This window comes from Balaenoptera physalus, assembly GCF_965194825.1.
Source record: "Balaenoptera physalus genome assembly, chromosome: X".
In the NCBI taxonomy this organism is placed as follows: domain Eukaryota; kingdom Metazoa; phylum Chordata; class Mammalia; order Artiodactyla; family Balaenopteridae; genus Balaenoptera; species Balaenoptera physalus.
The window spans coordinates 29,885,367-29,912,904 of NC_138903.1; the positions used below are offsets into that span (position 1 = coordinate 29,885,367).

The 27,538-nt window shown below is 37.1% G+C and overlaps 1 protein-coding gene across 5 annotated transcripts in view; it reads right to left on the bottom strand.

Annotated features, from left to right (window-relative positions):
• The window catches only part of DMD (dystrophin), a 2,259,822-nt gene that overhangs the window by 1,464,672 nt on the left and 767,612 nt on the right, over nucleotides 1-27,538 (bottom strand). For all 5 annotated transcript variants that reach the window (XM_082446317.1, XM_082446321.1, XM_082446320.1 and 2 more), the window contains exons 6-7: nucleotides 25,049-25,221; nucleotides 18,579-18,697 (exon numbers count right to left, since the gene is read on the bottom strand). In XM_082446317.1, the coding sequence (XP_082302443.1) occupies nucleotides 18,579-18,697; nucleotides 25,049-25,221 (292 nt within the window). The remainder of the gene's footprint in view (nucleotides 1-18,578; nucleotides 18,698-25,048; nucleotides 25,222-27,538) is intronic.

Consider the following 27,538-nt stretch of genomic DNA (forward strand, 5'->3'; position numbering starts at 1 on the left):
AGCTTTTAAAAACACCCTGCTCAAACCTATGAGTGTCTATGTGTGTGCACATGCGTGTGCACACATGTGGATTTACGACTTTTGCCAACGTGAGCTGATGCATCAGTCCTAAAGAACAGCTTTAAACATGCGAGAAAAAATCCAGTATTAGAAATCACACATATTAAAGAGAAAACAATATCTACCAAACCTTATTCAAAATGGTGAAGGACTTTATTATTTAATAAATCAATGGACTTTGAAAGAAATAAGGAAATAGAACAGCAGGTTAGGTTCCTGCTCTAAAATCACCTTCACTATTTACAGATTGATGTATTTAAGTCCAGTGAATAAAATTAAGGAAGCCGAGCAAGGACAACTGTAAAGATCCAGTGGATTTTACTGTAATACTCCACCTGAAAGATTATAACGCATCCACATTTTCATTGGACATAAACATTTATTAGAAGGGGATGCTGTTTCTAAACATGTTGCATACTTTTAAAAATATTCTACTACATGTTACTTAATTTGTGTGCATGAGGTCACATTCTGTCATGTATAATAGTTACCCATGTACTTGCTTGTTGGCTCATACTGAATTGTCAGTTCCTTGGAAGACTCTATACCTTTTGTTTTTTTATGCATCTGGGGTATATAGAACTCTTTCTTACATAAAGTTGTTAATCAGTAAGTGATGAATTAAAATGAATTTCTACTTGATAAAATAATGACCCTGAGGCAAATAAATTTTAAAAGGGTTTTTAGTGTCTGAGACAAACTACAAGGTCAGAAATAGAAGCAGAAGCTCCAAAATTTCTAGTTTATTAGTGGGGCGGGTATATCCACTCACTGGAGAAAAAAAATCCAAGTCTATCTAGCTACCTGCCCAACATTGAGCATTACAAAATCATTCTTTTTTTTTTTTTTTTTTTTTAATGGCTGTGTTGGGCCTTTGTTTCTGTGCGAGGGCTTTCTCTAGTTGTGGCAAGCGGGGGCCACTCTTCATCGCGGTGCGCGGGCCTCTCACTATCGCGGCCTCTCTTGTTGCGGAGCACAGGCTCCAGACGCGCAGGCTCAGCAATTGTGGCTCACGGGCCTAGTCGCTCCGTGGCATGTGGGATCTTCCCACACCAGGGCTCGAACCCGTGTCCCCTGCATTAGCAGGCAGACTCTCAACCACTGCGCCACCAGGGAAGCCCCCAAAATCATTCTTTTTTATTTTTAATCTATACGCATTCAACACAGTAAAAGACACATATTAGGTAAAATAATATTGCTCTGTAATAATGCTGGAATTGGCTTATATAAGTAACAAGTGTTTAAGTTCTGACAGTAAATTCTAATTTCAAAAGTTTCCATTTCTTCTGTAAGATTAAAGTTCTCAGAATTATTACGGTTATTTGGTGCCTCCTGATCAATTTCAGAAAAGATTACTTTAAACAAATGAAAGCATTCCTTCAAGCGCTGGCTACCTTTGACTGCCATTTGCCTCACCAGTACATATTAAGATTAAGGTGAAGAAGAATGGAGGAGTTATCAGTTTTTCCTTTTGCAATATGTTTTTGCTTAAAATATATGTTTCCACTTACTACGAATACACAGATACTATCATTTAATAGAAAACTTATGTCATATATTACTGAAATCTCACTGCAACTAATATTTTTTTTGTTTTTTTTGTTTTGAGATCAATATGTAAAGGAGATCATTTAATTTTACTGGAGGATGTACACACAAATCCTTTCTAAATGGAAAGACACAACATATTGTTATGTACAAAGATTTTATATCAACCTTTTCAGATAAATATACATTTTAATGAAACTCCAACCAGCTTTCCGATGAGAACTTTGTTTATTGTGTTGGTTGACTGTTTTGCTTGAAACTCATTTTCCTTCATCACCCAACCTGAAGTGTCCCTCTCACACTGGTCACTCTACATCATACCTCCATGTTTTATTTTGCTAGAACACTGTCTCTTCCCTCAGCTTTACTGAATTATAATTGACATAAAGCACTGTGTAAGTCTAAGATGTACAACACAGTGATTTTATATGTGTATATATTACAAAATGATTGCCACGTTAAGTTTAGTTAACACATCCATTACTTCACATAGTTTCAATATTTTCTTTTTTTCCGTAGTGAGAAATTTTAAAATCTGCTCTCTTGGCAACTTTCAAATATGCAATGCAGTATTGTTAACTATAGTCACCATGATTTACACTACATCCCCAGAATTTATTCATCTATAACTGGAAGTTTGTACCCTTTGACTACTTTAACCTATTTCCCCACCTCCAACCCTATGCCCCACCTCTGGCAACCACTTCTGTTGCCTGTTCTCTGCTTCTATGAGTTTAAGTATTTTTTAGATTCCACAAAGAGAGATCATACAGTATCTGTCCTTCTCTGTCTGACTTATTTCACTTAGCATAATACCCTCAAGTTCCATCCATGTTGTTGCAAATGGCAAAATTTTCTTCTTTTTATGACTGAGTAACATTCCTGTGTATACATATACCACATTTTCTTTAACCATTCATCCAACAAGGGACACTTAGGTTGTTTCTATATCTTGGCTATTGTAAATAATGCTGCAATGAACGTAGGGGTGCAGAAATCTCTTTAGTTTCCTTCAGATATATACCCAGATATAGAATTGCTGGATCATGCAGTAGTTCTGCTTTTAATTTTTTGAGAAACCTCCATACTCTTTTCCATAGGGGCTGTACCAATTTACATTCCCACCAGCAGTGCCCAAGGGTTCCCTTTTCTCCACATTCTCACAAGCACTTGTTATCTCATCCTTTCAATAACAGCCATTCTTTTTTTTTTTTTTTTGCCTAGAACTGTCCTGGTTTATTTATTTTTTTTTTCACACACACACACACACACACACACACACACACTGTATTTTATTTTTACAAGAGGTAAATAGACTGACACCAAGCATTCTACATGGATGACCACAACAAAAGCAACAATGATTGCAATTACCAAACATGAAACACACTCATACTATGTCATAATATTGACATTCAGTCCAGTAATCCTCCACTGTAACAGCTCCTTTACTTTGCAGTGAAAATTGATTTGTATATTCTTTGCCTCTGAGTCCTTGTGGGATTTTTTTTTTTTTAATTCAGACAGAAAGTCACAAAAATTATACTCATCCTCATCAGTTCACTCAGTCCCATGTAATTAATTGTTTTTTTTCATCTTGATCTTTTGTTAGCACTTTTATGAGTTCATCAGTTTTTCATCAGAGTTCTGAAAATGCTTATTCATTCAGTTCAGCAGTACAGTCAGTTACCAGAAACCTGTACTTGTCAGAGTCTTTTCCATGAATTTCTTGAAGATGAAACCCTTTTATAGAAACATATTTGCAAAATCATCAGAGTACACCCAGAACTATCTGTAAATGACAAAAGACTTAAAAATGACCACGGTAAAAGATTTGATGAAAGTTCATAATAATGCAGTTGACAAGAAAATTAGTTATTTCTGAGATATACATTTTAAAGTAATAACTAGGATTATGACTTATAACATTATACCAGAACATATAATATTTTTAGAAATTTCATGTAATGTCTGAAACATTTATATTAACATATTTCCATACAAATAACCCAATGAAAGTTTAGTATTAGTTGTTTTGTTTTTTTATACTGCAGGTTCTTATTAGTCATCAGTTTTATACACATCAGTGTATACATGTCAATCCCAATCGCCCAATTAATCACACCACCATCCCCACCCCACCGCAGTTTTTCCCCCTTGGTGTCCATCTGTCTGTTCTCTACATCTGTGTCTCAACTTCTGCACTGCAAACCGGCTCATCTGTACCATTTTTCTAGGTTCCACATACATGCGTTAATATACGATATTTGTTTTTCTCTTTCTGACTTACTTCACTCTGTATGACAGTCTCTAGATCCTTCCACATCTCAACAAATGACTCAATTTCGGTCCTTTTTATGGCTGAGTAATATTCCATTGTATATATGTACCACATATTCTTTATCCATTCGTCTGTTGATGGGCATTTAGGTTGCTTCCATGACCTGACTATTGTAAATAGTGCTGCAATGAACATTCGGGTGCATGTGTCTTTTTGAATTACGGTTTTCTCTGGGTATAGGCCCAGTAGTGGGATTGCTGGGTCATATGGTAATTCTACTTTTAGTTTTTTAAGGAGCCTCCATACTGTTCTCCATAGTGGCTGTATCAGTTTACATTCCCACCAACAGTACAAGAGGGTTCCCTTTTCTCCACACCCTCTCCAGCATTTGTTGTTTGTAGATTTTCTGATGATGCCCATTCTAATTGGTGTGAGGTGATACCTCATTGTAGTTTTGATTTGCATTTCTCTAATAATTAGTGATGTTGAGCAGCTTTTCATGTGCTTCATGGCCGTCTGTATGTCTTCTTTGGAGAAATGTCTATTTAGGTCTTCTGCCCATTTTTTGATTGGGGTGTTTGTTTCTTTAATATTGAGCTGAATGAGCTGTTTATATATTTTGGAGATTAATCCTTTGTCCGTTGATTCGTTTGCAAATATTTTCTCCCATTCTGAGGGTTGTCTTTTCGTCTTGACAATAACAGCCATTCTAACAGGTGTGAGGTGATATCTTATTGGTTTTTTTAAAATTTTATCTTATTTATTTTTTATACAGCAGGTTCTTATTAGTTATCTATTTTATACATATTAGTGTATATAAGTCGATCCCAATCTCCCAATTCATCCCACCACCACCACACACACCCCCCCCCCACTGCTTTCCCCCTGGGTGTGCATACGTTTGTTCTCTACATCTGTGTCTCTATTTCTGCCTTGCAAACTGGTCCATCTGTACCATTTTTCTAGGTTCCACATACATGCGTTAATATACGATATTTGTTTTTCTCTTTCTGACTTACTTCACTCTGTATGACAATCTCTAGGTCCATCCACGTCTCTACAAATGACCCAATTTCATTCCTTTTTATGGTTCAATAATACTCCATTGCATATATGTACCACATATTCTTTATCCATTCGTCTGTCGATGGGCATTTAGGTTGCTTCCATGACCTGGCTATTGTAAATAGTGCTGCAATGAACATTGGGGTGCATGTGTCTTTTTGAATTATGGTTTTCTCTGGGTATATGCCCAGTAGTGGGATTGCTGGGTCATATGGTAATTCTATTTTCAGTTTTTTAAGGAACCTCCATACTGTTCTCCATAGTGGCTGTATCAATTTACATTCCCACCAACAGTGCAAGAGGGTTCCTTTTTCTCCACACCCTCTCCAGCATTTGTTGTTTGTAGATTTTCTGATGATGCCCCTTCTAACCGGTGTGAGGTGATAACTCATTGTAGTTTTGATTTGCATTCCTCTAATAATTAGTGATGTTGAGCAGCTTTTCATTGCAACTAATATTTCAAACCATCAGATTTACTTGTGTTATGAAAATGTAAAGATTAATTTATCTCCTACTTCCTTAATATTCTATATTTTATGCTTTTTTTTCTTATTTTTCACATGCAGTTCTTTTATGTTTTGGTGGAGAAAAATAGGAGATACAATAGTGCAGAGAAAATTACATATAAATTATTTAATTTTTATCCAGGAGCTTACATCTTATTCATTTTTATATTTGTTGTATTTTGAACTGGGTGGGATTTGTCCTTATTTTTAGCCTTTTCAAACCTGGTTACTGCACCAAGGTTCTCCAAATACCCAAGTACTCAATGATTCTTATTGTTCTAGGCTACTCTTTCCCCACTTCCTGCCATATATGCTCAGACTCCCTTCGGTTAACAACAACTACACCAATATCATGGTCTACTATTATGTTTTAGGTGATATGAGGTACATTTATCAAGGGCTTCACCACGTACTCTTGCCTATTGAATAGTATTAATTTTAAATAAAACAGTTCTCAAGAGATCTCAAAAGAGCCACTCCTCTTCCTCAGGCATATATGTATATTCATTTCACTTTAAATGCTTTCACCTATAGCACCTCTACCAATTGAACATTAATGAAACAGTTTTTATAACACTTTTCCAAGGTGTTCACTTGTCCAGCTGCTTCTATACAGACCCAAGTTCTCAACTGGCTCCAATAATAAATCCACACAAAGAACTGCGCCATACAGAGAAACTTAGATATTCAAGCCTAGGTAGAATGTACATTTTTACTTAGTTCTTCTTAGGATTCTCCCTCCCTGTCTCTCTCTCTCTGCCTCTCCCTTTTTTTGCCAATCCATATTTTAGAGAGTAGATGAGAGATGTTTACATCACAAGCTGATGAGGAAATATCTGAGATAGATGTTTTGGCATAACTTAAGTGATGCTTTTGCCATACCTTAAGCAATGCTTTTGCCATCTAGAGTTAACAAGAGAGAGAGTAGAAGGGAATATATTCATAACTGGTTAGTGTTTCGCTTTGATAACTTTAGTGTGCCTTGGATAGGACTCCAAACTTGCAAGATGTGTAAACATCCTTCCACTTTGATTAATTATTTAAGTATTCTCTGAGGGAGATATCATAGTATAGAGACAGAATCCAGTATCTCTCTTGGTCTGGACTCCTGTTTGTATGACTTTTACATTTATCTCCAGCACATTTGGAATCAACTGATTGATGTCCCTCCATTTTAAAAGAAAGTCAATTAGCTCTGTAATAAAGAGAGCAACTTCTTAATCAATGCAAAGAAAAAAATCAAGGAGGAGGACAGAAATATTCTGCATTACAATTATTTTCTGTAGTAGTTACAAGCAGGGAATCTCAACTCCAACTCACTAAGCTGAGTGATATAGGCAAGTTACTTAAACTCTTCAGTTGTAAATGGCCATAATAATAGTGTCTACTTCCTGGGGTTGTCATGAGAATAAAATAAAATTATACTTATAAAATGTTAATTACTGTGCCCAGCACTTACAGATGTTCAGAAAATATTACACCAGAGCACATCAACATTCCCATAAAAATGCTGCTCCGGGTTTCAGAAAACAAGAGTTTTTCTGAGATTCTTGGGAACCAGTTCAACCACCACACATCGTTAAATAAAAAGTTATGGTTGCAGAAGAAAAACTATATTTTCGCAGGTGTGCTCATCAGCATCTTGCAAATACTGTGACAATTACAGGAAAAACGTATTATAATTATGAACCAGTCTTCAGGAGACTTGTTGAACATCTTCAGTGTAACTGAGTCTGTATGCATGTGTACGTGTGCATGTGTGCGTATGTGTGTGTGTAACGTCGCCACTGATGAATTCAACCTATAGTTCAAGTTTGCTGTGAAGTGTTAGATTATATTCTGGAGCTCAAGGGTGTCAAGGACTACCACCCAGAAACGCAGCTGTGAACCAGCAAAATCCCTCAGATCAGGAAACTGGAATGGATGGGAAGGTCACAGGAAAAACAGTAAGATTTTAAATGGGTAATTATTTAATTTGGGGAGAGTTGCCTTTATTCTAGAGGAAGGCAAAATAATTAGGAAGATCAGCTCTCCCTAATTAAGATAATTTATAGGAATAGAAAGGGAAGCAACGTTTAATTTCTGCAATATTCCAGGCACTTGACATATGTTTTAGCTACTATTTCTGAATGCGTATTACAGGCTAAATACTTAACAGGTATTACTTAACTTAATCCTTGCAGTAACTGTATGAGGTAGATATTATTGATTCAACTTTGCACATGAGCAAAACTGAGGCTCAGAAAGTTTCCCAGCGCCATATAACTAATTAATGGCAAAAATTGGATTTCAACCCAAGGCTAGTTGGCTGTATGAATAAAAGGTTAAATCAGGCCTAAGCTTGCCTAGAAGAATGACCAGAGAATTTTGTTTTCCTAGAACTATGGAGTTGAGATAACTGGGAAAGTCGTGCCTCTTCTGTTTGCTAAGTAGAACTGCTCTTAGGCTAGTGGAGGAGGGGCTGTGAATTGATACGCAGGCCTTTATCTTCTGTTACTAGAATGGTATTAAATATTGGTGAGAAATCGTGGCTAGAACTTCTTTGTGTCAAGTGGCCCACACTGACCCTGGCTCTTGCCCCATGTGGATAAGGGGCAAATGTGTGTATTTTGGGTGTTTCTGGGCCACCCAATGACATACAGATTCCATGCCAGCATCTCTCATGCCTTGTATCCTTCTATACAGCTAAGTAAATGTAGTATTAAATTACATTCTACTGCATCTGTGAGTATAATTGCCAATTTGATCCCCTCACAGCTACAGTGATATTGCAGGCTCCAATGATTGTTATATCCTGTCACTAAAAGTCATATATCCAGCTGAAATACAGACTGTTTAGCAAAACTAATCCTAGATAAACGGCTTGTGATTAAAGCCAACCTATTTCTGGCATTAATATCAGAGATCATGAAGTAACTAAAGCCGTTTTGCTTCTTTTAAATGGATTTATAGGATCACAAACTTGTACTGTGAAAAAATTATTTTACTGCCATTTTAAATGTTTGTCTTTACTTTCATTATCCCTTTGTTATTATTAAAAATTCCTCTGGAATAAGAGGCTTTATCAGCTATGCCAATGAAAGAGATATTTACTGGCTGAAAAAGGGATCATCAAACCCCTGATGACAGGGCACAGCGATATTAATTAGGATCAAAGTGAGAGAGGAAGAGAAAAAAGGAAAAATAAATAAAAGGACAAAGAGCCAGGGACCACCTCTACACACAGGTTGTCCTGGACAACGCTCTGGTGGAATCAGTGTGTGCGTGAGAGCGTCATTCTATCACAAACATGTCCGTGAAGTAATCAACAGAAGAAGGGATGGAGAGAGAGAGAGCTGTGCGGACAGCAGATAAGGCAAGTCCCTTAATCCTAAAAGAGAATGTTTTTTGGTAGCCAGTCTTACGTGACAGCTAGTCTATTTCTATTTTATCTGGTGGACAAACCATTTCTCATTAACGGCAGGACTGTTAGCAATAAGCAATGCTCCAGTAATTGAAGATTTGAACAGCAGGCTTAGTCACCTCTTGAGGAAGAAAATGCTAGAGGTCTTAAAAAAACATGGGACAACAGATTCTGGGTTTTATCCTCTAAAAAGACATACCTAAGGAAACAAATGTTCTATTGCAGCTACTTTTACCTTGGCTATATGACAGTCTCACCTGACAAGCTTTTAGAAATTGCTGGTGTCAGGGCCCCATCTCAGACCAATAAAATCAGAATATCTGCTCCAACCCCAGTGTTTTCATAAGTCTCCCCAGGTGATTTTACTGGGCAGTCCAGTTGGAAAGAATATGGACTCTGAGGAGAGGTAAAGCTGAATTCGATTCCTGCTCATCTTTCTATTGGCTGTGTGATCTTGGTTTTAGTAAAGCTCTCTAAGCCTCAGGTTTTCCATTTATAAAATAAGGATAAACTGCCCTAGAATTATTGTGTAAAAGAAATGTGAGGTTCCTAAAACATGGTTGTCCTACTTAAATTTTAGTTACATTTTACCAAAAAGAGCTTTGCATATTTGAATTTATATCACTGGTGATAAATTAGAAAAATATTTTTAGGGGAAAACTGTGTTTTGATTTGAGGTAAAAGTTTACTCAGCAATATTTTTAAAAATCTCACAAGAACGATACTGCAGAACAATTGATTATTTCTAAAAAGTAAAAACACTGGATTTCAACCACCTTATTAAATTTTAATAATACATAACATCCCCAAGCACTTAATAGCTGTTACAGTTTCCTCATCTCTCAAGTAGATAGCATATGACCCACTAACACCACAAGTTTGCCATAAGCCAATAAATCTAAGAGTGTACTTTATTATTTTTAAGTATAATCACAAGACTACTGTAAAGCTTCTGGTTCCTTTCATAAAAATTAAATCCCATTTTTATGAGAATTAAATTATCCTGTTATAACAAATGGCATCAACCAAGACTCTAGTTCCTTACTATTTTATCCAAATACTACTGTAAATTAATATATTTTCATCTTATATTTCATATTCTAGCTGTTAAATGGCCCATGCATTTTTATATAGAGAAATGATTTAATTGGAAAACATATGTACCAACCTGATACCTATTTTCCTAGCACTCAGTTTTAAGGTTTTCAGATATCCATTTGCAAGTTCTGTGATATATCCTATTTTTTTAATCAAACACAGTTAATTCCGTTTTGAAGACTGTGAAATGAACAAAAATGTCCCAGCTATAAGCAACATATGCTTTACTTTCAAATACCATCATTGACTTTACTAAAACCTCAAAGAAATTTCCAAACTATGCCATTTTATTTTCATTTTCTATAATTGTTTAAATATTCAAAATGGTTTTTTTTAATAAAAAGGTCAATTTATTATACCTTTTGTTTGGTGGGATATCAGTGCCCTTTAAAACCCTACTATTCAAGTACAAATGATTATGTTACAAAGTATTTACAATTTCAGTCTTCTTCCTTCATATTTTAAAACACAATAACTATCTGGCTACAACACTGAACAAAAAATCCTGAAGGTGGCAAAAGGGAAAGCCTCTGCCTTAGGAGGCTCACTCCAGCCTCCTGCTTCCCCTGGATCCTCCAAACACCGCCCAGCCTCCACTGGAACAAATGTCTCTGAATTAAGGAAAAACTGGGTGACTGCTTTCCATGGTGGCCAATTCTAGTTTGACAGTGGCTGCTGTCTTTATATTTTTATGTTCTGAAGATTTCTCTCATTCATTACCATTGCATTACGTGGGAACCCTGTTCTACAAGGTAATGTGGGATTCTGCCAACAATAACAATCTGAGGAAGCCTGGAAAACAACGTCCTAAACTTACACTTAATTCTTAAATTTGGAAGGTTTAGTTTAACCTTTAAAACAGAAGGCCAAGAAAACAATACACTGGAACTTTTACCTAAATGACACTACTGAAGACTATGAGGTCAGTGGTGACATCAAGATGTTACTAAATCGAGTGATACAAGTAAAACTATTTTCTGTCCCGTATTTTGCAATATGGAATCGCTGAAGAAAACACACTTCTTTCACTTACACAGTAAGACAGGGCAGGGGTTCCACACTGCAAATATTCAGACTCCAGTTCTGTTGTCTTAGAAAGCTTTTGAGAGATTTTTCTAAATTCTCTTCTAGTGTTCTAGATTAATAGAGGACTTCTATTCAGGTAGCTATGTCTAGGATATTCTAAACACTCAACATTCCACCATCATCTACAAAGAGACCATCAACATCCCATGAAGGATAAGAACAAAACCAATAGGCTGCACAAATTAAAACAGGCTGAAAAGGAGAATTCCCTTTTAGTTCTGCACATTTGAGGATTAAAAAAAAAAAAAAAAGCAGGAACTCTCCTCAGTACGCAGATATGAAGCACAGAAAGCCTCCTGCATGCCGTACTCTCTCATTACAGCACGTGCTGAACCACAATGAACAAGTGAGAAGGCAAAATGTAGTGTTCTGTTTTGGCAAAATGCTCTTAATAAGTCTACACCCTCCCATGATAAACAAGAAACACAAATATCAACTACAAAACACTTTAATTACTCATAGTTGCTAATATCTCATGTATTACTTCAGATATGAGTTTTATTAAAATCAATAACAGAGGAGCAACACATATTTTTTCTAATATATTTCCTTAACAGTCTAATGGACTCCTAGTGATGATTCCTGGGGACACCATCCACAAGATATGTATTATATGTCATTCAGCATTGGAACATGGTGGATGTATTTCCCAACTGTTTAAACAATTTATAGATGGCCTGTCAGTCATTCAATATTATTTCTTATGACTGCATAGGCCTAGGATATTATATTTCCCCAACTTAAATAAAAAACAGTTGTAAAAACCATCCCGGTAAATTAATTAAAAAGAGATTCCCAGTTACCTAGGCAAGGATTATACTCAAATGCTTCTGAATAAATTTGGTATAGAACCTCATCCACTATGCAAATCTTAAATCACATGATTAGACTATATTTCATTATTTAAATTCCACAATCAGGACTTCCCTGGTGGTGCAGTAGTTAAGAATCCGCCTGCCGATGCAGGGGACACGGGTTCAACCCCTGGTGTGGGAAGATCCCACATGCCGCGGAGCAACTAAGCCCATGTGCCACAACTACTGAGCCTGCGCCCTAGAGCCCGCAAGCCACAACTACTGAGCCCATGTGCCGCAACTACCAAAGCCCACGTGCTCCAGGGCCTGCACGCTGCAACTACTGTGCCCCCGTACTGCAACTACTGAAGCCTGCATGCCTACAGCCCATGCTCTGCAATAAGAGAAGCCACAACAATGAGAAACCCATACACTGCAACGAAGAGTAGCCCCTGCTCGCTGCAACTAGAGAAAGCCCACACACAGCAACGAAGACTCAACGCAGGCAAAAAAATCAAAAATAAAAAAAAATTCCACAATCAAGTGAGAAACTATATTACTTAACTGTAACAATGAATAATACTCCTCTTATTTTAACAAATAAACTCCTAACAGAAATAAAACATATAAATTGGCTGACTGTTTTCTATAAGAGCAAAATTGGATAAATTATAAAAGAACATAAAGATGAGGAGAAAATACCAAATTATGGTATAAAGGGTAAATTCAGGCCATGTACACACACAGATATCATTTTTAATGTTTGGAGGTCTCTTTATTGTCTAAATGGGTGAATTTGGGACAGTTACATTCAATTATTTCTGTCATCCAAACAACCGAAATGGATCAGCAGAACAAAAATCACTTCAATTTATTAGTGATTATCTCAAATTGTCCTGAAAATATTTATTTTCTATGTTATCTGAAATAAGAATAAGGTAGAAAATAGGATATCAAAAAGAGACGTGAAATTCATTCTCTCTTTCTCTTCCCCCTCCTTCTCTCTCTGTCTCTTCCCCCTCCTTCTCTCTCTGTCTCATGTGCCTTTGTTACCTTTTCAGGCTACTGGAAACTATATATCAATGTATTAACTTTTTAAATTTCTGTTGCAATAAGCAATTTGAAAGTTCTCCATCAGGAAACAGGAGATCACAACAGTAATATCTTAATGTTAGTATAATCATCTCTATCACAATATTAATATAGTATCTTTATCCTCATTTTTATGCTAATATTTGTATACTATTATTGGTAACCTTTTTACCCATGTAGAAAGTTTTCATTTATTTATTTTGCTATGTATTACAAAGTACTGCCTCACTGCCCCTTAAAGATTTTTCTCCTATAGTAGCAATGATAAATCTGAGGATGCCTCCAGATACTCGCCTAAAGTCATCTTTAACTCAAATGCATTCAAGTATGTTAAAGTGGCAGTGGACAGTCAAAGCTAGTTATGCAATGTGTCTGCCCATGGAAAAAAAGGTGTGTAAAAAAAGGAAGGTTCAGGATAAAAACCTAAAAATAGTCAAGGATATTCTAATAAGTACCCTTACTCTAATGATATGCAGCCTAGAAATATGTTAATCACATTTCTCTGGACTTCTACATTGGCCATCAGTTTTTCTAAAGCCTCATTATGTATCATTGCTAGTCTCTGTTCTAAGCAATGCTAATAGAAGTATATATTTAAAGTATTTAACACAGTATTTCCCAAATTCCTTTGCTAAAAGGTTGTGTTGAATATACATTAAGCAAATGAGATGGCAACACTAAATCTACTAATGTAGCCCATTCCTTTGCTAATACAATAATGCCATCTCTAATTTGCTCATTTCAACTGCAATCCACTGATGTTCAAAATTAAAGAAATATTTTCATTATTACGTTTAACACTATTAAATGATATAATTTGGTTTTAATGATCAAATTTTAATATCTTTTAAAAGAAATGCTGGAAAAAGTGGTCTCCTGCTGACATAATAGGAACATTATTCTGCTATTATCATATCTGTATAAGCAGTTGATGATACTTTCTATTTTCCGTAGTGGAGTAAGTAGACTAAGAACTGTTCTTCCAAGAAACTCAGGATTTAGTTTTAGATAATTACAATTTGTATTATCTCTAAAGACTCTCTGTCAGAGATAATGATATACATCAACAAAACAGTACAAAGGAACATATATTTTGTTAATTTGTCATCAAAAAGGCAATGGCCATTTTAATATATGTACTATTAAAATACTTTTTTAATATATGGAAAAAAGAATATTCTGCACTGCAGAGAGTTTGGCTCTAAAGAGTGTGAGATATTTACAATAATAACTTCTAGTTGAAATGTTATACACATGAGGAACACCAGTATATTCCAACCTCATTAAATTCTCTGAAAACAAAGATATTCCACAATGGGTTCTAGAAAAAACCCAATCTAAATGATATGAAATGAGTATACCTGTCCATAAAAAGTTCGAGTTATTTATTTTAACAACACCCTTCTGCGTTGGTATGGTTTTACTCTTTCCATTTTAACTTAGTGTAAACTACTTATTACCATTTCTTGTTGTTAACGGTATCAAAATGTGATGAACAGAACAAAGCTGGAAGAAACAAAAACGCCACTTGCTCAAACAATATCAAACCCAAAAAGAGGCCTTAAGGACTTTCTCCTCTTTTACAGTAAAAGCTATATATTTTCTCTTGAATACTTTTTTAAAGACTAATCAGCTGCATGCATGCAAAGTGAAGTCGGAGACCATTTATTCAGGAGTAAAACTTTCCAAAAGGTAGAGCTGATTCGTGGAAAAGTAGACTCTAAAAGCAACTGAAGGACTTCCCTGGTGGCACAGTGGTTAAGAATCTGCCTGCCAATGCAGGGGACACGGGTTCGAGCCCTGGTCCGGGAAGATCCCACATGCCGCGGAGCAACTAAGCCCGTGCGCCACAACTACTGACCCTGTGCTCTAGAGCCCGTGAGCCACAACTACTGAGCCTGGGTGCTGCAACTACTGAAGCCAATGCGCCTAGAGCCCGTGCTCCGCAACAAAGAGAAGCCACCGCAATGAGAAGCCCGCGCACCGCAACGAAGAGCAGCCCCGGCTCGGCACAACTAGAGAAAACCCGCGCGCAGCAACGAAGACCCAAGGCAGCCAAAAATAAATAAATAAATTCATTAAAATAAAATAAAATAAAAACAACTGAAGAGTGATGCAGGGATTAGCCAGGCAGAAAATAGAATCTGTGTCACCATGCTCATGCTGTTAAAATGAAGTGGATTAAAACCAAACTAATTGGCTTGTGAATGTCATTTTGAGGTTACAAATATTTCTTGAAAGCCCTAGTGTTCATCAAATTTGACTCTCATCATTCATTTTTCATTCTAAAGTTACCCTGGTAAGCCACAGATGATGTGCACATCATCTTGCCCATCACAAATGGAAATGACTTACTACAGTCAAAAGTCATCTAGAACCGACACAAATTTGTATCCCCAATTTTTTTTATTACTTTTAGAACATCTACACTTTGTTATTCACAAGGAAAAGCTGACAAAGCATTCTCTTAATGCATAAAGTATTGTGTGGATTTGCAAACAAACCAACTTGTTTGAAACTCAGGGAAGCAAACAATGCACATGAAACCCACAATGCACTACTGTGCATGTCTTACAGGGAAATCAGGAGAGAAAGTGAATTGAATGATTCACAATAGGATACGTTTTGAAGGAGATAAACCTTTTATATCTATAAGCATAAAGATGCATAAATTATTAAATAATTTTACCCTACTAGTACTTGTTTTTGCATATGTTAACATTTAAACACACCAGAAACAGCTCCTGAAATTGCTTATGCTAATGCCTATTGCTACTCATTTTAAAAGGCAATTCCACTTAAAACCAAACCTCAGGCCTCAAAACACCAATTAAGGCCAAACAAAGCATACCAAAGTCGATATATACAAGATATGAAAAGCTCCAAATTATATTTCAATGACTTTTAAATTTATAAATCAACCCAATCAATAAAGCATATGTTTAAAATTCTAAAAACATTTTTGGGCAGGTATTTTTTAAGCCAAATATAACTTCAATCCTCCCAATAATAAAAATCTCCCCAAATATAAAGCTAAATGTTTCATTAGCCTCCTAAGGGGCATATTAGATATGAAACAAAAATTGCTTTGGGGAATAGCTGACATCGTCATGTATAAGCTAAAGAACCAATAATTGGTTAAATAAAAGTATGAACTTCTGAAAGGTAATTACTATACAGGACATGCAAGAAGTCCGTGAGTCTCGCCTGTTAGATACATTGAGGAGCCTGTTCTAAGTCTTAGATTCTAAGAGACGCTATTCTGTCTTTTGCGACTAACTAATCAGTAAATAAAAATCCTTATGATTTGGTTAATTTTTTTTCTTTCAATTATCTTTGATATCGTCTCTTGAAAAATACTGAGCAATAATTTTTAAATGCATATTTGAGTATTTCCCTAACACACTGGCAGGAACTGATAGACACTTAAAAATATAATTTAAGATTTATTCTGAATCCTTATCTTATTGAAAGCCAAAAAACCTTTAATAAACCAGTTTAGGAGACAGAATGCTCTTGGAAGGGAGTCTATAAATAGCAAAAGTTTTCAGATCGAAGAGTTCACTGGCAAAATGAAACCATAAGTGGTAGTTTGATCTCTATTAATCAGCTTGTATTTCATACTGTACCTGGTTGACTTTGAATTATCAAGTTTGAGATATTATAATGGTGTGCCTATATGACATGCATTTCAACATACACTTTCCATTTAGGAGAACATATGGAATTGGGTATATCAGGCTATTTTATGCTGTAAAATACATTATTTATTTAACTGCCCTTTTCTGATTATAGGCTTATCAATCTATTTTCTGACTGTGATGTGGATGCCTATCTAGGTTCCCTTACTTCATTGATTCAAAGGAGGACTTAGAGATCAAAAGCCATTTTATCACTTAACAAGGAAAAGATCTATTTTAAACTTACTCTTATTATTTTACGAAAGGATAAGGCACACACAAGAATATCCCAGACAACAGAAACTGACTACCATATGTGGATTTAACGAAAAACAGAAAAACTATTAACAGGCTTATCCTTCAGATTCATACACTATAGCTTTCACCCTCAGGGGTTGGAGTCATATTTTCATTATGTCTGCCCTCTCTACCTCACTAGAGTATGAAGAAACACGTATATCAATCGGTACTAGGAGTCAATAGTGAGGTAACCCTCCCCCATCCTGCAAAACAAGGAAATATGATTGATACAACTTCTCCCAGCTAAACTGGGGCAGGAAGGACATTGACCATCTACTGAAGCAATAATAAGAGGTTACAGGAGTCATGCATTATCTAAAGGAGAAGAAACACTTCTAATGAACTTAATCTGATTCCAACTTCACAAACATTTGTATTGCTATAATTTTCCCTTCCCAAGTCCATGTGCTTATCAAGAGCAATACAGAGGTCAATTAGATATGAGTATTCTGGTTCTTGTGATTGTTAAATATCTCATTTAAAATAAATGAGCTTCCATTTTGATTGTTATATCATTTTTTTTCATCTGGTTTGAAGTTAACTCCCCCACCACTACCACCACCATATGGATCTTCTATCAATAAGATGAGGTAATCAGGTTTTTGGGTCTATAACACTAAAGATTAGATTCTGGTTGATGATAAATTCACCAGTGAAAGGCTATCCTCTGAGTTATTTCAGAACTTTTCTGGATGGGACCTATGACCACCACTCAAGGATCTCCTTATTTGGGATTGATTCAATATTCCAAAGACAAAAGAATTATATAACCCTACCCAAGTATCTTGTACTATAGCTTGTACTATAGCTTGTACTATAGGTTGTACTAATAGCCTGTACTAATAGCTTGTACTAATAGCTCATACTATATTGCACATATCAATCCCACTGACACTGCTTGTCCAACTTCTGGGTTTACAGTGTGGTAAAGCCTCAAGAAAGTTGAGAATATAGTCTGCAATTCCAAAGAAGTTGGCAAATTTAAGAAGTGCCTCATGGGCTAGAAGAAAAGCAGAGGTCAGGAATTATTTTCCCTCTAATCCACGTGTTTGTAAGATACGACTATGCAGCACCAGAGATAAGGATGAAATTTAATTAAGTGTAATATTATAAAAATATAAATACAGTACTGCCTGTGAACTAAAGAAGCAGAAAACAAATAACCATTCAATGGAGGACTTCCCCCAGAGTGACAAATTACAACAGAATCAGCGCCAGGAATAGATTTCCTGATTTAAACAGTAAACCGTGTTGCCTTTTATGGAGTATATGAATGAAATTGGCAAGAGTAGCTAATTATTTATAGCTGATTAGTCTATCAAATCTCTTGGTAGAATAAGCAAAACATGAACTTTTTATAATTATTTGGAGTCAATATACTCTAAATGCAGTATACTTCATCTGTGAGGCATATACATTCTAAAGGCTTGAATTTTTTTTGTGAAGTTTTACATTTTAGTTTTGGATATTGGTATTCTGAGAACAAAAATCATGTATGACAGTTCATAACGTATTTCAGGAAAACAGAACATTTTAAATATACTTGGAATACAGAAAAACACAATGCAGAGTTTCTATTTTGTGCTTACTTTGTGGAAATGTTAAGCCTGAGATGATAAACATTAAACTATGCTAAAAACAGTGGTAGTTTAGAAATGCACCAACCTTCAGGATCCAGTAGTTTCTCTATGCCTAAGTGATATTTGGCAATGTTGAATGCATGTTCCAGTCGTTGTGTGGCTGACTGCTGGCAAACCACACTATTCCAATCAAACAGGTCTGGCCTGAAACACACACAAATATAAAGACAAATATAAATCAATTTTAAATGTTTCATGAGATTCACTTCAATTCTTTCTTAGTTCCCAGACCAGGGATCGAACACATGCCCCCTGCCATGGAAGCGCAGAGTCTTAAACACTGGACCACCAGGGAAGTCCCCAGTTCTGATATTTGACTGCCAACCCATGCCCACATTCCTTAAGAGTTGAGTGTTACTCTTCGGTACTCCTCAATAACATTTCTCATTTAGACAAGTCACAATTTTAATAGAAAATCCTGAAGAAAACAAAGGAGAAATTATTCTATCTTATCCAAGCAACAAAAATGTGTTCCATCTCATCCAGTCTCATGGATTTGAATACCAGCCATTTGCTGGTATCTTCTAATTCTATAAGCCTAGCCCAGACCTCTTCCCTGAACTGCAGACTCTAGATCCATCTGCTTACTCAGTAGCTCTACTTAGAGTTATCACAAGACTCAAGCATCCAAAACTGACCTTCTGATACTCATCCCCATTGTACCACGACAACTCACCTACCTCTCTTATAGTTCTCCCTTCCTCAATAATCAATGACAAGGTCAAACTTGTAGGTACTCAGTAGAGAAACTTTGGTGTCAACTTTGATGACTCTTTCACTCTCATACAACACTTAGTTAGAAATATATCCAGAATTTGACCACTTCACACTATCCTCGCTGCTAGCACCATAATCCAAACCGCCATCTTAGCCTGCATACAACACTGCATTAGCTTTCTAACTGCTCCCCTATTCCCACCCTTGCCCTTGTTAATCTATTCTCAGCAGAGCTGTCAGAGTGATCTGGCAAAATGTTTCATCATAACCTTCTCAAATCCTTGCTATCAAGGGAGTAAAATTCACTGACTTAACTGCAACCTACAAGGCCCTACATGGTCCGGCTCCCCATTAACTCTCTGATTTTATTTCTTGCCTCCCTCCTCGTATTCCTCAAACAGGCTAGATAGTTTCCCGCATCTGCACTTGCTGTTCCCTATGCCTGGAATTCTCTTCCCCCAGACATAGACATGGCTCACTCCTCCACTTCCTTTGGGTCTTTACTCAAAAGTCACATTGATGAGTCCTTCCCTGACCTTCCCCCATCTAAAATTGCCTGCCCCCAAATCAAACTTACACAGAATCATTTCCTATCCCTCTTAATTGCTTTATATTTTTTCTCATTAGCACTTAACTACTATTTAACATATTATACATTTAATTAATCTTATCTATTTACCTATCTCCCGCACTTGAATGTAGAATATAGAATTATTTTTGCCAGGTTTGTTCACTTCTAGAAACCCAGCCTGACACATAGGAGGGGCTCAATAAATATTTATTGACTACACCAGAGAATGGATGAGAACATACTATATGAATATCATTTTACTTAATAACGGAGAAAACACAAAGTCATGTAAGAGGTCGTTCTTATCCTATAAGGATTTTAAATCTAACGAGGAAAAAAATCCATACATCACAAGTTACATACATTTTAAGTGTGACAAATACAGATAATAATATAGATGGTTTTCTAAAATCTGAAGAGGTCAAGAAAGTTTTTTTTTGAGGCTTAAGGGATTCTTAAATGGTGGTTTGGGTTAGATTAAAGAAAAGTGCTCGAGAATAGAATTCTAAATTGCATGGATATTAGAGAATCAAAGTTGTTAGGGAAGAAAAGAGCAGAATGTGCCCAGTCAGTCAGGACCTCACAAGCCTGGCTCCACTGGGAGATTTCTAGTATCAAGTGGTGGGAGATACAGTTAGGAGGAGGATTGGGATGAGTCTGTAAAAGGCCTTGGCTGTTAAGGAATTACAATTTTACCCAACAACATTGGAAACCATTAGTTAAGTGCTTCTTCACCTTTCCTGGATCACAGATACCTCTGAGAATCCGATGAGCACTATGAAACTTCTACCCAGACAAAATTCCTATCCATAGCTTTAAACAGAATTACATAGAATTTTAGGACATTTGGGTCTGTCAATGAACTCCTGCTTAAGAACTCATGCTCTGCAAGAGAAGATGTTTCAAGGATGGGGTTAGCTGCTATTTTCTAAAACCAGAATTCAAAATAAAAGTGCAACTTTATTTCTCCTTTGACTCTCATTTCCTTTTCTCTACTTGCTCCTACCCTGTTTAATTCACCAGACTTTTGTGCACTTCTTAGTAAATCTAATCTCCCCTATATACTCCAAGTTACCCAAAACAGCTAAAAACCTTTTAGAACCTAAAATATGTATAAATTGGGAGCTGTCTCTAGTAGTGGAAAGACTCTTAAGAAACAAAAATTAAATCCTAGACTATTTGGGGGAAGTTTTAATTTCACTATGCAACCTCTGCCCCATCTTCATTTCTCCATCTCTCACTAAGGGGAGTGGAAAAGAATATAGGTGGGAGAGTGTGGGAAACCAGTTTCTTACCTACAGCAAAGTAAACAAGGTTAAATCAGTATGATAAAAAAATAGGATTACTTCCACATTTAAGCCCTTTTCCCTTCATCCCCTTCGCCTTCTCCTTAGCCACTAACTAGTTACCTGGGTGAGGAGTCATCTAAGTCATGTAATCTATTTGAGCTTCAGTGTTTTCATTTTAAAAAGAAGGAACTGTACTGAATGACCTTCGAGGTCTCTTCTAGCATTTAAAATCAATCTAATAAAATGTTTTAAATCATTAAAATTCACCATTAATTAACATTTTAAATAAACATGATTTTCAAATGCATAAAGAATTGTAAAACTAACCAACTGAAGAGGAAAGCCACATACCTTTCCATGCTAACCTAGACCATAAGTCATAAATAAGAATGTGCCACCAAGGATCCCCACACTTTTGAGGAAACCGACATACTGAATGAGATAACATAGCCTAGTAGATAAGCAGAGTCCCCTACGAATCCATACCTTGGCTCTACAGCATATTAGCTGTGAAAAGATTTCAGTCAAAAATGGAACCAGAGGATATAAAATGGAGAATTTCCCACACGTGCCCTCAGAAGAACGGAACTTAAGAATTCAGAGGCTGATTTTCTATGATCGCCTGTTTTACAGAAGATCAAGCCTTATCGCCTAACCAATGAATATCCACCAAGAATCTCTCCCCATCCTCAAGTCAATGAACTTATTGCTTGCACTCAGGCTGTATTGCCCCCTCTCTGTGCTCCTTGCCCATACGCACAGACTGCCCCAAACCCCCAACAGACTCGCCTGTAAATTGTTACAGCATGTGTTTCCCAAATTGCAATTCCCCTGTTGTTCCTGAATAAACTGAATTTCTGATCATTTGACCTTGCCTCCGTTTATCTCTGTTCAGGTTGACATAACCAAATGATCTTTGGGAAACTGAGGCACAGAGAGGTTATGTGATTTGCCTATTTGTGAAATGGGGACAATGATAGTATGTATGTCATGAGAAACAGATGGGTTATTTTACTTAGAAAAGGGCCTACAAAATAATAATTGCTTAAAAACACTAACTTCTATTACTTTAAGGTTAATTATATTTATAAAATAACAGTAATACATTTTCAATGTACAGATTCAAGCCAAGAACCTATACTTACAGAAAAGATATAAATGTTACAAACATTGTTGATGCAGGAATAACAATATAATGACAGAAGTGGAGAGGAGAGAAGAGGAGGAAGTATGTATGAGGGTGATAATATACTCAACCTTCATTTCAGGTGGTCAACAGATCTTGTCTAAACTTGAAACTAAGTATACCACTGTCATTTAAAGTCACACAGGCAACAATTATAAGAATAAAATGATTATAATATAGTGATGAAATCAGGAAACAGATGGGGATAAGATGTAATATTTGTGGGCTTCATATTAAGGAATAAATCCATCTACTGTCAGAAATGAATTAATCAAGAAATATATATAATTATGAAAACCGTGAGAAAGAATAAAAGAAGTTGCTGACAGTAACTGCTTCTAGGAAGTGGAGAGTGATGGGATAGGGCTGAGGTCAGGAAGACACATTTTGTTTCTTTTTGTCCTTTGCCTCCCTCTCTAATGTTTGACTTTTTTTTTTTAAACCACGTGCTACATTACTTCTATGCTAATAAATTAAAATAAGAAATTAGGAAGAAAATTTAACTGCAACTTTATACTTATTGCAACTTATTTGCATATTTTGAGCATACTTCTAATCAATTATCATTTGGTTTTCCCATGAAAGTAGAATCTGGCTTCCTTTTAACTGCACTGTAGTGAACTCTGTGTTTTAATTTAATACTTTTAATTTCTTACATATTAAAATAAAATTTAGCCTTAAGGAAATATAAAGTCACTAAAAGCCTGATCTTTGGCAAGGCTCTTTGTCAATTCCTATGTTCGTTATCAAGTTCATGCCTTTGTTCTACATAGTCTTTCAATTATTGAAATCAGGACACCTCACGACATTCCTAAGAGTTCCAATGACAATCACCCTGGAACAAACAGTTCAACCATTCTCTTTTTCTTTAGATAAACAATATGTTCATCTGTCAGAGACAAAAAGAAGAGGGAGATGATTCATGAAAGAACATTATCAACTGTGAGAAACCTCTTGAAAAGTAACCATGTTATGTATAAGAAGGTAGTTATTGATGATTCATTCAGTATGACAAAAGAATATATAAACGTAGATATTTGGAGAGACAAAGAGTAGGTCAGGGACAGATGTGACAGGGCAACCTGGATATGTTTATTGTATTACTTACAAATGCATTCAGAAATCATGAAATAGAATATTAACAAATGTAGTCTGTGAACACGCTTACAGGACTAAAATCTTCCACTTGAAAAGAAAATGCTAACGAGCCAACAAGGACTGCATAACCCGATCCTCGATATTTCTGTTCATCTGCAAATGTGTACATGAACAGCAGGATCAATATGTTCTGGCCCTTACTGTGAAGCATGTGGCTGCATAAATGAACACTGACTTATAATGCAGAATGAACGTCTCTATCCCCTCTCATCTGGCTGTACTGAGGCTGTGGAATATTTTTCTTCGTGTCACACTTAGGAAAAACAACATATTAACATCGCTTAACATGCCGACTGAGTGTGAGCCTGCCTCCTTTCCAAAGTCAGGTTGCTGAGTCATTCACCTGGAAACTCAGTCTAGATGGGGTTAATTAAACCCAGCTGGAGCAAGACACCCAACAAAGATGCTTATTTAGAGAGCATTTGCTCCCGGACTGGTAAACCAGGAAGAAAATTTATATTCTGGACGTTTCTAGAAGCAAGATTGGCATAGGAAAATGGTAGACTAGACTCGTCGAGAAAAGAAAGATCAAAGTGAGAATAGATAAGCTGCACTGAAAATCAGGGCAGATGCAGTCCAGTGGCATTTCAAACACAGTTAATAAGGCAATGTATTTGACCCTGGGGATTGGGCTGGGTAAAAGAGATGGGTAATAGGAAAACCAAAGCAGATGTTCCTTAGAGTAAATGTATTATACATACAATATATATGAATGTATTCATTATATATAATGTATGTATTTACCATGTTGTTTTGCTTTTTCTTGAACTGTTATTAATTCACTTACTGAGCTTCTTTATACAAGAAAAAGCAAACAACTATTTTATCTTAGAAAATATAATAGTGTGAATATAGTTAAGGACATTTGGTTCACTATGTCACACTGAGTTCCTTTTACGAAGGTCAACAGAACAACTCTCATGCTTTATAGCAATTGCTTTGCTGTTCCAGAGCAATTGTTTCTTTTGATATTCTGAGCACTGAGTCATAGAATTGATTGTGGTCTGCTCTTTGCCTTGGTTCCTAAGATGCTCAGAGCCTCTTTTAACCCTGAAATATAAATATATAAACATATATATACACACATACAGGGCCTTATGGTATTTGCTATCTAAGTATCTGACAAGAGAAATGTTTCTTTTTCACATTATTAATCTGATGATGGTAATTAATTGCACTACAGCCACTCACATAAGATCTACAACCATTTTTAACACTACAGTTGAAGCTCATTACTAACACATTATTTGTATAGAAAGACCAACTCCATTCTTAGCAAAGTTAGAATACAACCTTGATTTTCTGGCAGTCTCAGTTTCAAAGATGTTGATACCCCCCCCTCCACCATAACCACATTCATGCTCTGATAGTCTTAACATTTCAACAACTAAGTGTAATATCACATAAAAATAGGATATTCTTATTCAGTACATTCCAATGGATGGTTAGATCAATATGGTCAACATAAATAACATGTTGCATAGTGGGAAATGATCAGGAACCATCCTGGAGAAAAAGATATCATACTCTAAGTCAATACTTTTAAAACTTATTCAATGTCTCGATAATCTTACCTATGACTGTGGATGAGAGCGTTCAAAGCCAGACCATCAGACCAGCTGGTGGTGAAATTAATGACATTAACCTGTGGATAATTACGAGTTGATTGTCGGACCCAGCTCAGGAGTATCTTTTCACTGTTGGTTTGTTGCAATCCAGCCATGATATTTTTCATTACATTTTTGACCTACGTGTGGAAAGATATTTTCATAAGGAAATGCATGAACAAGAAGCACACAAACTTAAACCTAAATGTTCTAATCTTCAGTTAATAAATACTGGCTCAGTGGTGATGACAGATTTGCACTGATCAGGCAACCCTCCCATGATGAATGGGATTCAAAGGGCAAAGGTCAGTTTTCTCCCTGCCTCAAGAAAGAAGAGGGAGCTAGTGCTCCTTGAACAAAAGAATCTTGGAAGGATCATTCTGGACAAAGTGCCTGTCATGAACAGGGGCACCAAATGCAGACAAAAACGACTGGGGCCTGGCAGGTTGGCCCTGTGGTGGTTTCCGTCTTAGCTGTTCCTCTGCCCACAGCATGAAATGCTTCTCTTGAGTGGGGGCGGGGGGGAGGGGGAGGTAACAAGGCTCTACGCACGTTGTCCCCTTGTACTTGTTTTTGGCAGAGAGGTTAAAGGGCTTCAGGTCCGTGAAAGATACGTGGGGAGAAGGGGTGGAACATTCAAGATGCCCTCACGTGCAGAGCGGCTAGACAGTGCCAAGGCAAGGGGTGCCGTCCTGTGTGCTGGGCTCAGGAACGTCACCTCGGGGCTGTGAGGAGGCCCGCTCCGTCAGCAACTCCCACTGCTACTCTGAGAAGTCACAGCCTCCCTCCCAACACACGGCCCCCTGGCCACCTCCGGAGTCACAGTCGGAATTCCCTACTTCCATTCTGTGGGCTGTGGTCACCTCTGCAGAGTCCTCTTGTTTGAGAAATTCGGCCACGTTGTGAAAGATCAGGTAGAAGTGCAAACAGCATGGTGGCAAAGAAAACGCCTGGGCTTTGGTTCCGAAGGCCCGTCCCAGCAACCGACAGCTGTGATGGAGATGGTGACGGAGACTAAGGCCGCTGTGACGCTGCGTAGGAAGTCCATTCAGGGCCTGCACAAGCCCTGCCACTTGTTCAGCAGGGTGGCAGCGGCAAGGAGAAAGCCAAGGGCCAGCAGGGACCCCAGCACGGGCGCAGTGAGGAAGACGGAGGCCGAATGAGAGACGCAACTCCGCCAGCAGGAGACGGCCTCATGGCGAGCTGAGGAGGGCGCGCAGCCAGGAGTGCGGCGGCGCAGGTATGGGAGGGGCCGCTGGGTCCTGGGGGGTGGGGTCTGGGGGCCACGTAGTAGCGTCGGTTGGGCCACACCCACCCTCCCACCCCCGGCTCCCGGAAGGGAAGCGGAAACCAAGACTGTGCAAAAGGGGAAAAGGTCAGGTTCGGTCTTATTTTCGTGAATTGGTTTCTGGCCATTTGATTCTGTCCTAGGCTGTGTGCAGGTGCAAATGCCACTCGTCAGGTTGTTGTATTTCCAGCTGTCGCTCTTCTGGTTCAGCTGCCACAGAAATCCATTTTCTGGGTTTCGAGAATGCAGTTGACACCTCATTACAGAACAGACCGTCTACATTTTCTATTAAAGGAATCATTACTAGGCTACTTCTTTAATATGTCAGTACCCTTATCACATACTTAAAGGAAGTATATAAGTAAATGTGATTCGTTTTGACCACCAAGGGCTTCCCTTTCGGACAGTATAAGGTCCATATACTACCAACATTTGATCAGATGATGAATATTTATTGTGTATTCCAAATATGACATTTTATTTTGCTTCTTCATCCATGCAGAAGTTAACAAATGCCTTTGGGGAAAATACATATTTTAACATCTCCAATGTTAGTAATCCTTTTATGAAAGAGTCAATGAAAATTTTAGGATAGACTATTAAATCTAACTTTAAAATACTTGAAAAGGATTTGAGATGATGTTTTGTAAACGTGGGATTGATGTGAAGATATGAAATCTTAGCATACATTTGTCACCATCCTTTGATAGCTAAATCTATTATTTAGGGGTGGATTATCCAGTTTTCTTAATTCCTTCCTGACCTGCTTATTTAGCCACTTACTCACTGAATAAATAGGTCAAATAGTTACGTAAGATATATAATTTTTCTCATCATATTCTAAAGTTATAAAATATACAGCCTCCACATACAGAGACTGCAGGATGTGTACTGTGTGTCCTGTGCTGAACCAGGGTTGGAATCGGCAGACGCTGGCTCAGTGGTGTTGATGGATTTGCACTGATCAGGCAACCCTCCAATGATGAATGGGATTCATTTGTGAAATGCTTGGCCAGACTGCCCTCTATGCACATAATGTTAAAGGACAACATGGTATTCGATCCAAAGCTCCTTTAGCATCGTTATGTCACTAATTCAGCTTATCAGCCTCAGCCTCATTGCTGTTGCTTCTACCTAGGTGCAAATGTTGCTGAGAAAAAAATAATAAT